Source organism: Puma concolor, chromosome D3 (genome assembly GCF_028749965.1).
Source record: "Puma concolor isolate L17-30 chromosome D3, mPumCon1.1.hap2, whole genome shotgun sequence".
Taxonomy (NCBI): Eukaryota; Metazoa; Chordata; class Mammalia; order Carnivora; family Felidae; genus Puma; species Puma concolor.
The window spans coordinates 37,311,604-37,326,178 of record NC_141678.1 but is presented as its reverse complement, the minus strand read 5'-3'; the positions used below and the strand labels follow the sequence as shown (position 1 = coordinate 37,326,178).

The window sequence follows — 14,575 nt, the reverse complement described above, 5'->3', positions numbered from 1 at the left end:
AATTAACAGGCCAACCTAATACTTTAGGGTACATGATTGTGTGTGTGAATACTGACAGGGACTAGATACAAACAGGCACGAGATGATAGATACACTATTGTACACATATCTATATACATATGTCCACGTGCATATGCACACACACACACACACACACACGAAATCCAAAAGTGAAAATTATAAATTTGACAGTAGGCCTCCCCCACCATCTGCAAATGAGATTTTTTGGGGGGGGGGGTTCACTAAAAACCATTCATCTGTAATGGGCTGAACAAACACATCATTCCTGCTGACATCAAAACAGGCTCACTTGACATTCAAGCTGCACGAGTCAGAAGCACGCGGCCTGAAACCTGGGGGTTGCACAGACACCACACACCCACCCGCCCCTCGGTTCACCGGAAGGAATGACAAGGCCGATGGCACAGAGACTTGGCCAAGTCCTCACTCGGCAGACGTGACAGGAGAAATTAAGTCAGGAGTCTCTTCCCGCTAAAGCACAGAAACCGGCAGAGGGTTAAAACCAATTTGATGACAAGGTACCTGGAGCACAGCTCCCGGGAGAAAGAGCCTGCCCTGATTTAATAGAACCTTCCAGACCAGCCCGATGCAATTGCTTTCAAGGGCTGGGTGGGAAGTGGGGCTTCTGTGTGAAGCACTTACCTCCCTTAGCAGGTGGTCTGTTTGTTTTGCAACATCTTCAAGCTGATCTTCTACCAGGTCCTTATGTGTATTTTCTTTTAATAAAGCTTCCTAAAAAGGACAAAATAAACAAATTGCTGGTTCTTAGTCCAGAGGGTCTATAGTGAGTGGAAAAGAAATTTAAACATTGCTTTCTTTTTTTCTATTTTTTTTTTTTTTGGAGAATATTTTCACCTTTCAAAAACATTTTTTTTTTCCATTTCAGGATAAATAATGTGAAAAAACATCTCTGAGAGTTCCCTAACCTTTCTTTATGGCCATTATGTCTATAGAGAGAAGACGAGCAGATGGGTGAAGCAGCCAGATTCACAAACACATGCCTAGGCTTTTATCTAAAAACACAGCATTCAGGAATGACAATCCTTTTCATTACCACATGACACAATAAATTGACTATCTCAAACTCTAACGTGTAGGTTTTAAGCAAAATTAAGAACTGCACTTTTTCCAATTAGAATTAAAAATGCTACTGGGGCGCCTGGGTGGCTCAGTCGGTTGAGCATCCGGCTTTGGCTCAGGTCATGATCTCACGGTCCGTGAGTTCGAGCCCCGCGTCAGGCTCTGTGCTGACAGCTCAGAGCCTGGAGCCTGTTTCGGATTCTCCCTCTCTCTCTGACCCTCCCCCGTTCATGCTCTGTCTCTCTCTGTCTCAAAAATAAATGTTAGAAGAAAATTTAGAATTAAAAATGCTACAGTTAGCAAGCTGTCCACTAAGCCAATTTCTTAATTTCCCATTCCTTTTTTTGACCCAGATCCTGTCTGACTAATCATAAAACTATGATTTACTCCCAGAGATGTTTAGATACCTTCTGGGGAAGAGAAACTTTTGTGCCCCACAAACCCAGTTAAGAATAATACATTTACATCAGGCTCTATGCTGACGGCTCGGAGCCTGGAGCCTGCTTCGCATTCTGTGTCTCCGCCCCTCCCCCACTCACACTCTGTCTCTCTCTCTCAAAAATAAAATAAAAAACATTAAAAAAATAAAAAAAAAGAATAATACATTTACAGAAAACAGTTGATCATCAGCATATTCCAGCATTAAAGAAGATACGTCTAGGTTTATTTCCTGTATTTTTATCAGGACAGCTGCTTTCAAATATCCAAAGGTCTGTCATAAAGAGGAGCAAGGGGACTTGTCTTCTCCCAAAAGGCAGAAGGACCATGGGGGAGGAATTTTTATGGAGGCATTTATGGGACGAGTCAAACAATTTATTATTTATTTATTTATTTATTTATTTATTTATTTATTTATTTTTAATTAAAAACATTTTTTTAATGTTTATTTTTGCGAGAGACACAGAGTACGAGCAGGAGAACGGCAGAGAGAGAGAGAGACACACAGAATCCGAAGCAGACTCCAGGCTCTGAGTTGTTAGCACAGAGCCTGACGTGGGGCTCAAACTTTTGGACCGCGAGATCATGACCTGAGCCCAAGTAGGACACTTAACCGAGTGAGTCACCCAGGCGCCCCACAAGTCAAACAATTCACAGTGGTCCCACAGGGGAACAGGTTAGCGTGTGGATGATGAAGTCCCTGATCACACTGTAGGAAGCCTAGATGCCAGGAGCGAGACTCCCACACTGATGAGGCAGACAGACAGAAGGACAGAATACTGTCCCCACCGACTCTCCCATCTCTCAGTGACATAGGTTTTCTACCCATCTCCGTATTCCCAGTACCTACCCGGAGATATTTCGTTGTATTTTCCAGGTTTGACAAAATTCCAGATGGGACAGGGATAACGCCAGTGAGGTTCACGGAAAGGATGGCGTCCCCAATATTATCTAAGTCATTTAGCAGCACACCCACACATTCATCATCACAAGCTAGAAGAAAAAGAAAGTTGAAGTTGATGCACAGCCGTCTGCACGTTTTCTCATGGATCTGCACGAGCCATTCTGCAGTAATGACATCCATGGGCAGAGGACATTCCCCCTTCCGCCTGTGTGATGGGAGGGAAGCAAGAAGTGCTGAGCCCCTATTCTCAGGCGATGCCTTCAAGCCTCAAATCAGATCGGTGACTCCCTTGGGGTCACACAGAAAGGAACAACTGATGCCCAGCGTGGATCCCAGGCGGGGCGCATGTTTCCTTCTACTGCTCCAAACTTCAGAGTGTGTTTCCTTGTCTTTGACTTGGACCGATGGCAATGAATGCCAAATGTATTTCCTTTCAGAGTCCATCTGTCATTTCCTCAGATAGCTCGCAGACACGCCTACTTTATCCTTGCAGGTGCCATAACAGGGAAACATTGGAGAGAGAGAGAAAAATCTTTAAAGGTTTAGAGGAGGAAAATACCCACAAACACAATCGCTTTCCAGCAGAATGTGCTTCGGTTCACATTCCTCGCATCGGAGCCCTGTGGCGCCTGGCCTGCAGACACACTGCCCGGACCTGCGGTCACAGTCACCGTGGACAGAGCCACTGGGGCTGCAGTCACACCGCTGGCAAGTGCCACCCAGCGCTCGAGGGTTCCCGTGATAGCCTGAGGAGCACCTGCAGAGAAGTACAGACAGTAGTTTCAACAGCAGCAAGTTGGTATATTACACCAACTCTCGTTTAAGCATAGCGGTCATTTCTGCCAAATAAAATACAAAGAACGTGGGCCCATTTGCCTCATTCTACGTTTTACGTAGACACTGTTTTGGAATAGTAATAAGGTCCCGTATCAGTCATGCCCATCCAAACTGATAACACCTCCCAAATCCCATTAGTAAATATGCCCTGTACGCATCAACGGGGCAGACGCACCTAGCGATTTCCGCATGGTAACCAGCCCCCCCGGGTACCTTTCGCAGTACTGTCCTTCGTAGCCCAGAATGCAGGCATCACAGCGGAAATCGTGGTCACCTTCCAAGACACAAGTGGGACTAAAACTAGAAGAAAAAACATAGTTTTTTGAATTCTTAGATCCACGGCTTCAAATCTGCCTATGGCACTTATTCATAAGTCTTAGGATACTCCATATTGCTCTGAAAGTTAAGTGATTACACCAGACAGACAACCTTTTTAGGGCTTAAAATCTACTGGGGGCAAAAAGAAGGGAAACAAACATGTGACCAACACTATCGCATGCATCTGTCACATCCAAAAGATATTCCTCGCACACCCAGCCAGTGACAATCGTGTGGGCGCAGAGGCCAAGAATTGACAGATTACAACGAATCTGTACGATCACACACATTACAGCAAATTAGTCACCGAACAAGAAAGCTTTCCAGGTGAAAAGGGTCTTGTTCTGAGGTTGAAGGGCATTATCACCTGGCTTATTAGATGGAAAGGGGACTGGAGAGAGCTGTGCAAGACCCTGAGCAAGCACCGGAAGATGCAGCCTGACAGGTGCCCGGGGACGGTAATTGACTGGAAAGGCAGCAAGGAGGAAAAGCAGGGCAAGGTCTGCACATGGGGGAGGGCGCCATCTGAAAATAAATGAACCCGAAGTAGGGAGCCATGTGATGGGCCGTTAGAAGCAAAATGACAGAGCCATTCAAAATTTAATAATCCTCTCAGATCTTCTCAGGGATTTCAGCTTTTGGCTCTTTCCTTTCCACAACCCCTGCCTCCACATTTTCAATTATCCATGCCCCTTGCGCCATCTACAGGCTAAGATGGGTACTTGCAACCCACTGGAAAAAAAACCTCTGGGGTAGCCTGTGTTTTTGACCTGTGGGAGTTTCCGGAATGAGTGACAGGGTCTGAACCCTGTCAGCCCCATTTCAGTTCGGACTTGTTTTTCCTCCTTAAAGACTAAAGGAACAGACTCAATGGAAACAAGATATAAGCAAAGTAAAGCATGTCTGTGAGGGTCTCTCAGATGCAGAGCTCACAGAGATGTTCACACCCTGTCTCTTACTACTGTGCACCTTGGGGGTGGTTAGGACCTTTTTAGATTGAAGAAGTAAAATATTCAAAGTACGCAAATGTGCAAACTAGAAGGAGCTAGTTTGGATATGGAAAGAGCTATCCATATGTATATGGATACACATGTAGATATGAATTTTTTCCAAAATAGCATATTATACATTCAGTTACATAGTTTTTTTAAAATATTTTTTAATGTTTATTTGTTTTTGAGAGAGACAGAGAGACAGAGCATGAGCAGGGGAGGGGCAGAGAAAGAGGGAGACACAGAATCTGAAGCAGGCTCCAGGCTCTGAGCTGTCACCCGAGTCCCATATGGGGCTCAAACTCACAAACCGTGGGATCATGACCTGAGCCACCCAGGCGCCCCCAGTTACATAGTTTAATTGCTCGTTTTTCCAACTCAGTACCTACAGATATACCTTATTCTTTTCTCAGTGTTTGTAGGTGTGTGCCACGATGTATAAAAATCAGCTCCCTGTAAGTAGATATTTCAGTTTCCCCTGTGATTGCTTGTGAGTATAAGCAATGCCAAAATATATCCATCTTTGCACACATATGCAAATATTTCTACAGCTCTGATTACAGAAGTAGAATTAATGAGTTAAAATTTATATACATTTTTATTTTTTTTTTCAACGTTTATTTATTTTTGGGACAGAGAGAGACAGAGCATGAACGGGGGAGGGGCAGAGAGAGAGGGAGACACAGAATCGGAAACAGGCTCCAGGCTCTAAGCCGTCAGCCCAGAGCCTGATGCGGGGCTCGAACTCACGGACCACGAGATCGTGACCTGGCTGAAGTCGGACGCTTAACCGACTGTGCCACCCAGGCGCCCCTTAACCCAAAAAGTTTAATAGTAATAACTATATGCATGGTAGTTTAGAAGGGAGGCTAACAGCACCTCTCATTTGTTACTCACCGTCAAGCCTCACTTACTTGGGGGCAATAAAAGAAGATGCAAGCAACGATTAAAAAAGAAAACTTCATTTTAGCCTACCAAAAGTTGGTATTCAATCTATACATGTTCAATGCCTTGTCAAACATTCTAAGCAATGATGAAATGTTATTTATGAATTACAATTTCATACAAACCATAGAGGTCTCATAGATATTCCAATTTCCATGTAAAACCTCTGGTTCTTTTTTGTGTTCAGATAACTCCAATATGAGCATCACGAGTTCAGGCAGAAGCTAGCCTCAGTCTCATTACTAAGGAGCATTTCTGCATTTCATCATTTCACCAGCATATACAGATTCTAACCGCCCCCCCCCTTACATTAAACAGGAATGGAATTCTTCATATCGACATTCATAAAATTAATAACAATTCATCTCCAGGTACGCTGGATACAGAGGTTGGAGGCTATAATTATTCTTCAGAAAATAAAACCTGTGGCACAAAAACAGACACTCAGATCAATGGAACAGAATAGAAAACCCAGAAATGGACCCACAAACATATGGCCAACTAATCTTTGACAAAGCAGGGAAGAATATCCAATGGAATAAAGACAGTTTCTTCAGTAAATGGTTCTGGGGAAACTGGACAGCGACATGCAGAAGAATGAATCTGGACCACTTTCTTCCACCATACACAAAAATAAACTCAAAATGGATAAGAGACCTAAATGTAAGACAAGAAGCCATGAAAATCCTCAAGGAGAAAGCAGGCAAAAACCTCTTTGATCTTGGCCACAGCAACTTCTTACTCAACACGTCTCCAGAGGCAAGGGAAACAAAGGCAAAAATGAACTATTGGGACCTCTTCAAAATAAAAAGCTCTGCACATTGAAGGAAACAATCAGCAAAACCAAAAGGCAGCCAACAGAATGGGAGAAGATATTTGCAAATGACATATCAGATAAAGGATTAGTATCCAAAATCTATAAAGAACTTATCAAACTCAACACCCAAAAAACGAATAATCCAGTGAAGAAATGAGCAAAAGACATGAATAGACACTTCTCCAAAGAAGACATCCAGATGGCCGACCGACACATGAAAAAATGCTCCACTTCACTCATCATCAGGGAAATACAAATCAAAACCACAATGAGATACCACCTCACCCTTGTCAGAATGGCTAACATTAACAACTCAAGCAACAACAGATGTTGGCGAAGATGCAGAGAAAGAGGATTACTTTTGCACTGCTGGTGGGAATGCAAGCTGGTGCAGCCACTCTGGAAAACAATATGGAGGTTCCTCAAAAAACTAAAATTAGAACTAGCCTATGACTCGGCAATTGCACTACTAGGCATTATCCACAGGATATAGGTGTGCTGTTTCAAAGGGACATGTGCACCCTCATGTTTATAGCAGCACTATCAACAATAGCCAAAGTATGGAAAGAGCCCAAATGTCCATCGATGGATGAATGGATAAAGAAGATGTGGTAAAACACACACACACACACACACACACACACACACACACACACACACACACACACACACAATGGAGTATTACTCGGCAATCAAAAAGAATGAAATCTTGCCATTTGCAGCTACGTGGATGGAACCACAGGGTATTATGCTAAGTGAAATTAGTCAGAGAAAGACAAACATCATGTCTTCACTCATATGAGGACTTTAAGACACAGAACAGATGAACATGAGGGAGGAGAAGCAGAAAAATATAAAAACAGGGAGGGGGACAAAACAGAAGAGACTCTTAAATATGGAGAACAAACTGAGGGTTACTGGAGGGGTTGTGGGGGGGGGGATGGGCTAAATGGGGAAGGGGCATTAAGGAATCTACTCCTGAAATCATTGTTGTACTAGATGCTAGCTAACTTGGATGTAAGTTAAAAAAAAGTAAATTGAAAAATAAATAAATAAAATAAACAATAAAACCTGAAAGTATTTGCTTTCGTGGGTTCCATTTTAACACCCCGATACCAACACAGTACTTTGCTTTTGGAAAGGTTCTCTTCAAATGCTGTAATAATGAACACTTTCTCTTAAAATCAGCCTTTCTCAACACACAGAGAGTATTAGTTAAAAGCCTGGAAACCAAGGCCGAGAATGGCAGCAGCCCCAGCTTCCGGGCACAGTGGCGCGGGCTTACCTGGCAGGGTGGCTGCGAGGACAGGCGCACACGGAGCAGTCGCTGGCTGAGCCAGTCACCTTCCCGAAGTACCCAGGAGCACACAAGTCACAGTGGTCACCAGTGGTGCTATGGCTACAGTTCTGGAGCCCCGCGTTTCAAAAGGAGAGGAAAATCATGGGGTAATTGTTAGAAATCATCCTTACCTGGTAACACCTAAGTAAGCCACTCAGGTATTATTATTATTATTATTATTATTATTATTATTATTGAGAGGAAGAGCATTTTTCATATTTTTTTTAATATTTATTTTTATTTATTTCAAGAGAGACACACAGACAGTGGGGAAGAGGGGCGCAGAAAGAGAGGGAGAGAGCAGGCTCCACGATGTCAGCACAGAGCCCAACCCCACAAACCGTGAGATCTAATCTGAGTTGAAATCAAGAGCCAGATGCTTAACCGACTGAGCCACCCAGGTGCCCCTCTTCATAGGTTTTAAATCCTGGAAATACTGCCAGCTCTGGCCTGTATTCGTCATAATGAATATAGCCTAGGAATTTTTTTTTTTTAATTTTTTTTCCAACGTTTATTTATTTTTGGGACAGAGAGAGACAGAGCATGAACAGGGGAGGGGCAGAGAGAGAGGGAGACACAGAATCGGAAACATAGCCTAGGAATTATTAATACATCCTTCTTATAGAAAATACACACACACACAATATGTATGCACACACATGGCTTCTAGAAGCCACCAACTTTCAGGTCCTTAAAATGTGGATCTAGGGGCACCTGGGTGGCTCAGTCGGTTGAGCGTCCAGCTTCGGCTCAGGTCATGATCTCGCAGTCTGTGAGTTCGAGCCCCGCGTCGGGCTCTGTGCTCACAGCTCACAGCCTGGAGCCTGCTTCCGATTCTGTGTCCCCCCCATCCCCTTCTCTGCCCCCGCCCCCACTCATGCTCTGTCTCTCTGTCTCAGAAATAAACATTAAAAAAAATTTTTTTTTAAAACATGGATCTAAAATATATACTAACTAAAAAAAAAAAAAAAAACATCTGAAGCACACTGGTTTTACACATAGTTGGGGTTCATTGATCACAGGTGAGGGGCTGAAAGAACAGAAGTAAAGAGACGATTTAGGAAACGGGGAAGAAACTGCTGAGCTTTAATTTTTTTTTTAATGTTTATTTATTTATTTTTGAGACAGAGAGAGACAGAGCATGAACAGGGGAGGGTCAGAGAGAGAGGGAGACACAGAATCTGAAAGAGGCTCTGGGCTCCAAGCTGTCAGCACAGAGCCCAATGCGGGGCTCGAACCCACGGACCGCGAGATCATGACCCGGGCCGAAGTCGGACGCTCAACCGACTGAGCCACCCAGGCGCCCCAACATTTCTTTAATGTTCATTTATTTCTGAGAGACAGACAGAAACAGAGCATGAGTGAGGGAGGGGCAGAGAGACAGGGAGACATGGAATCGGAAGTAGGTCACAGGCTCTGAGCTGGCAGCACAAAGCCCAATGCGGGGCTCAAACTCGCGAAATGCAAGATCATGACCTGAGCTGAAGTCAGACGCTTAACCAACTGAGCCACCCAGGTGCCCCGAAACTGCTGAGCTTTAGAGCGCCACCAGGAGATTCTCGCAGCAAGCAATTCATTTCTAGTTAAATTTTATATCACCATTTCGATGACACGACTTATGATCCTGCCATTAAAATAGTTTTTGAAGCTACAAGAGAAAATAATTGTTGACATCCATTTGCAAGGTGAAATCTGCTTTGGCCAGTTCGATCACTGTCCGCCCAGGCCCTGGGCACTGGCTTCCGTGTGGGGTGTAGGGACAGAAAGACAAGATGCGGAACACTGGCAAACAGAAGCAGACTTTCTTCTTGGCAGCCAGAGAGGATATACAAAGACACCTTTTTAGACCTTTGAAACGCTATTTTTGAAATCCTTTTGATTAAAAAATATGCCAGTATTTTCTGTTTTAAAATTACATTCCTATTTCACCTGGTGAACGTAGATTTTACTGGGATCCCCCAGGCCCCTAAAAGCACTATCTCTTTAGGAGTAAAATTTGTTGGGGCGCCTGGGCGGCACAGTCGGTTAGGCGTCCGACTTCAGCCAGGTCACGATCTCGCGGTCCGTGAGTTCGAGCCCCGCGTCGGGCTCTGGGCTGATGGCTCAGAGCCTGGAGCCTGTTTCCGATTCTGTGTCTCCCTCTCTCTCTGCCCCTCCCCCATTCATGCTCTGTCTCTCTCTGTCCCAAAAATAAATAAAAAACGTTGAAAACAAAATTAAAAAAAAAAAAAAAGGAGTAAAATTTGCAACCTCGCTCTTAAAAAGAACATGTGTTAAGTACTTGTTTTAATGATACACAATATAAATCTGATGAACAATAAATAGATGATGAACAAGTATCGATCCGATTTTCTGGTTTTCATTGCTGACACCAACTCCAGCATTTAAAAACTCCCCAAATCCACAACGGATCGTGAGCTTCCTGGTTTCCAAGGTCCTAGAGAACTGAAGAAACGCTGCCCCCAAGAGTGGCTGGGAAGTGAGAACCTGTTCATGTCAACCGATCTGGAGGATGAGTCACATGCTTTGGAAACTGCACAGACAAGGCTGGTCAGTTTTTCAACGGTAAAAGCGTTAAGGGTTATCTCCTGGAAGGGAGTCCCAAGGAAAGGAATTCCCAGGATAGCTTGGTGTTCCTCAGTCTCCCCACCCCTTTCCAGGTCACATGTCTGACCAATCATTTTTAGGATACTATCGAAGTCCCAGTGACATGAAGAGGGGGGCACTATATGTTGAGTGACTAAATCAGATCCAAAATGGTCTGGATGCCCACCTATGTAATAATCCACAGGAAGTGCTTAAAAGAGATTTTGTCAACTAGAAGTACACTGTTGCACTAAACCACAAAAGAGACCTCACAAGATGAAGACTGAAGAGGAAAGATAAGGCCCCAAGTTCAAAGAGCAAGGACTCGGTGTTAAACATGTGGACAGAGTGTAAGCATCTTAAGTCAGCTCAGCAGAGGCAGCAGTGACCAGACTGGCAAAACCCACGGGCTGCTTTCATGGGACACCTAAGAGACACCTAGAGAGAGAGATGCCCCACCCATACCTGGAGAAAAGGTGCTGGGCTGTGGGCATGATACTTTAACCTCAGGATGGGGAATGGACTCAACCATTCCACAGATACATCAGGCATATAAACTAAGGATATTTGACCAGGAGGACTGGAGATTCAGGGCCTTTGATATGTGAAAGAGGCAGTTAATGTTTTACAAGTTATTTCTTAAAACATTGCCATCTTTCATGAACAAATTTGAACTACTGGTTTGTCTAAATGGCTCCAAAGATTAAAAGTGCACCAAACGGGTAGACAAGCCAGGGCACTAAATTCCAGGAATAATCAGAGCTGCCCGAAGATGAGCTGAGCTCCCCATTGCCGGAGGTGGGTAAACATATGTTAAACAACTGCGTGGTGTGAATAGTGTAGTTCAGACCTAAGTCATCTTGGAGCATACGTATCCACTGTTGTGGACTGCAAAATTTAACGAACAAATCCAGGTGTGAGCTCTTATGGGTTCCAGGTAACATCTGGCAAACGTTTCCTCCCAGAGCGGGGAACTGTCCAAAAGCTATCGGTCTTTATTGATACTGGTGACACTCTTCACCACAATCTTTCCTGGATTGGGTTAAGCAGGCTGTATTCTTCCTTGGGTACAAATCAACCGGTCATTTGCTCAACTTTATTCTGGTGAATTTGGGCCGGGAAAGGCAGGGTAATAATTTAATGCCCTAAGAGTGCCTAATCTTGTTAAAATAGTTAGCTGTACCAAGGAAAGATACAGCATGAAAGAACTGATCAACTTAAAAAAAAAAAAAAACTTTTTTTAATGTTTACTTATCTTTGAGAGAGAGACAGACGGAGTGGGGGAGGGGCAGAGAGAGAGAGGGAGACACGGACCCCGAAGCAGGCTCCGGGCTCCGAGCTGTCAGCACAGAGCCCCACGTGGAGCTTGAACTCACGAACCACGTATCCATGAGACCTTTGTCCCCATGACTGGCCAAGGGACCTTCCCCGCTAATTGCGTCTCGATTTAAGTTGCCTGAAATCAATCCTCCTTAAATCCTTAAATGAGATTTTCTCATTTTCTCGATTAGGACCTTACTTTTGCCTGGAGCATGAGCTGATTAAAGTGAATAAATTTTTTTTAATAGTGTTGCAGCTATTTGCATCTTCATTAAGTCCATTTTACCAGGTAGAACTGGAACAATTCTTTAATGCCACATATATAATGAAGTCAGCAAAGGTTAATAGATACCTTTTTAATTGAGGAAAACCCTGCTGCGCCTCAGCATCGAAATTCACCTGCACACTGCGACAGTTCAGCAGCGTCCCTAGTGCAAATGACCTTTACAGGCCACATACAAAAAAACGCTTCCAAACAGAAGAAGACAGGTCTAGAGTGGCTGCAGGTCGGCTGGGAGCCCCCTGTCCTAATTTCCCTGTCCTGTTCCTTGTGATTAAGCCACACCTGGGACCTTGACGGCTTCAGGTATGTCTTTCTCGGGGGGGCAGCTCATTTCCTGTCAATGAGTTATTTTACCTGAGGTAAGTTAGTCTTGGCGCAATTTATACGAGTAACCCATGTTTCTCCAAGAATTATTATTTTAAAAATGAGATTTCCAGAGCGGGGAAAGAATATCAGGTTATTCTACGCTATCAATAAGGCCTTGTCAGCTTAAGCGAAATCACAGACACAAGAGTTTGTCCTCAGCAAGGCCTCAAGACTTCCATCTGCCCCATGTGTTCCTTTTCGGTGACCAGAATTCTCCTTAGGTTTCCGGGACCGATCTTGGTCTAGGCTGTTAAAAAGAGAACCACAGGCCCAAAATGGCACCACTTAGGCCAAGACGCCACACTGGACCTAATACCGAGCCTGACTGCAGTTTCAGTCTCCCCCAGAAATGTATTTAACCAGTCAGTCGGGAATTTTCTCATCAGCACCAGTGAGGTACCCTGTCATGTGGGCCCTTCTCTATCCCCAAAAAGGAAGAGGAGGTGACCCACCTAATCAGACTCCCTGCCCTCCCCCCAGTGGAAAGTGACCTTGCCTCTGGAGCAATCCTTTCTTTTTGATGATAACTTCCTTGCCCCACCCTCCCTCCTAAAAAATTTCTATTTTGTATAACTCCTTGGAGCTCCCCTCTACTCAACAGATGGGATTGCCCCCCCAATTCACGAATCCCTCAGTAAAGCCAGTTAGATCCTCAACTTCTGAATTTTGAATTTTGTGTGTTTTAGAAACAAGGGAAAGGTGTCTCAGAACCAAACGCATACGAAGACATCCAAGAAATTAAGTATTATTAGTTTTTTTTTTTTTAATTGATCTTTGAGAGAGAGAGAGAGAGAAAGACAGAGCACGAGCAGGGGAGGGGCAGAGAGAGAGGGAGACACAGAATCCGAAGCAGGCTCCAGGCTCTGAGCTGTCAGCACAGAGCCCGACGTGGGGCTGGAACCCACAAACTGCAGAATCATGACCTGAGCTGAAGTCAGATGCTTAACCAACTGAGCCACCCAGGCGCCCCGAAAATAAGTTTTTTTAAAAAAAAATTGCGAGGAGAGAAATAAATTTGCGATGTTGGCATTAACTTATTTTAAAACCTCCAGGTGACCCTCCCAGTTCTAGGACACAAAGGTCTCGTCTACTTTCACCATAACCACCAGTACTGCAAGTACATGTAACTAATTCCCCAGTTGGTACCCACACACAAATTCACAGAACTAAAACTTACACAAGACTTCGCGCTGACAGCATCAGACCTCTTAGCTAATAAGCCTTTTGGAAGGAAATTTACGTGTGGTTTACACTAAATATAAGCTCCCTCTAAACCAAGATCTTTATAGGACTCTGGACCAGAAATTCAAAGACTTGGTGCCTCCTCTAATCACCCACACAAACACACGTACCAGGCACTTCCCAGTTTCGGGGTCACAGGCATCGCTGTGGTTGTTGCAATTGCAGGGCACACAGGGAGCAAGCAGAGGGCGGGGTCCTCGGCCACCACCTTGCGGCAGCTCCCCTCTGTGGTAACCAGGTGCGCAGTCCTGAGCGGATGCAAAAGGAAATGAACATGATTACACAATGGGTGAAGGACTTCTAGCGACTCTGACACCAATCCCACTTCTGAGCCCCAGCTCTGATCAGTACATTCTGTGGCCAGTTCTTTGTGTGGGTTTGTTTTTCCCCCACACCAAGCAACGTTTGGACACCAGCTGGGTGTCTGACAATTTAATTCTCACACTGCCTACCTGGAGATAGCATCAGATCTCACAGGTTAGGGCTCAGTTCTGGAAGTCTGCCCCTCCCCCCCCACGACAGATGCCAATCACAAATCCAGGCTGTCACCTGTGTTTCTGACAACCAGCTATAGATTGGAGGCTCCAACAACTCCCTCCTGGAGTTTAATTAATTTGCCAGAGTGGAGCTCAGAACTAGATCACTGGTTTTATTATAAAAGAATGTAACTCAGAAATAACCAGATGGGAGAGATGCAGAGGGCATGATACGGGGAAGGGGCTTGGAGCTGCCATGCCCTCTCCTGGCTCACCAAGCGTTCACAAACTAGGAAGCTCTCTGAACTCTATCCTTTTTTTTTTTTTTTAATGTTTATTTATTTTTGAGAGAGAGAGTGAGCAAAAGACAGAGTATGAGCTGGGGAGAGGCAGAGAGAGATGGAGAGAGAATCTGCAGCAGCTCCAGGCTCTGGGCTGTCAGCACAGAGCCCGACGTGAGGCTCAAATCCACGAGCCATGAGATCATGACCTGAGCCAAAGTCAGACGCTTAACGGACTGAGCCACCCAGCGCCTCTATCCTTCTGGGTTTTTATGGAGTCTTCCTTACATAGGCACGATTGAGAAAAATCACTGGCCCCTGGAAACTGAT

General features: G+C 44.6%; 1 protein-coding gene across 3 annotated transcripts in view; it reads right to left on the bottom strand.

The window, feature by feature from the left end:
* LAMA1 (laminin subunit alpha 1) overlaps positions 1 to 14,575 on the bottom strand; it is a 168,978-nt gene that overhangs the window by 48,542 nt on the left and 105,861 nt on the right. For all 3 annotated transcript variants that reach the window (XM_086682493.1, XM_086682494.1, XM_086682495.1), the window contains exons 29-34: positions 13,599 to 13,736; positions 7,638 to 7,759; positions 3,494 to 3,580; positions 3,007 to 3,200; positions 2,390 to 2,532; positions 664 to 753 (exon numbers count right to left, since the gene is read on the bottom strand). In XM_086682493.1, coding sequence (XP_086538619.1) covers positions 664 to 753; positions 2,390 to 2,532; positions 3,007 to 3,200; positions 3,494 to 3,580; positions 7,638 to 7,759; positions 13,599 to 13,736 — 774 coding nt within the window. The remainder of the gene's footprint in view (positions 1 to 663; positions 754 to 2,389; positions 2,533 to 3,006; positions 3,201 to 3,493; positions 3,581 to 7,637; positions 7,760 to 13,598; positions 13,737 to 14,575) is intronic.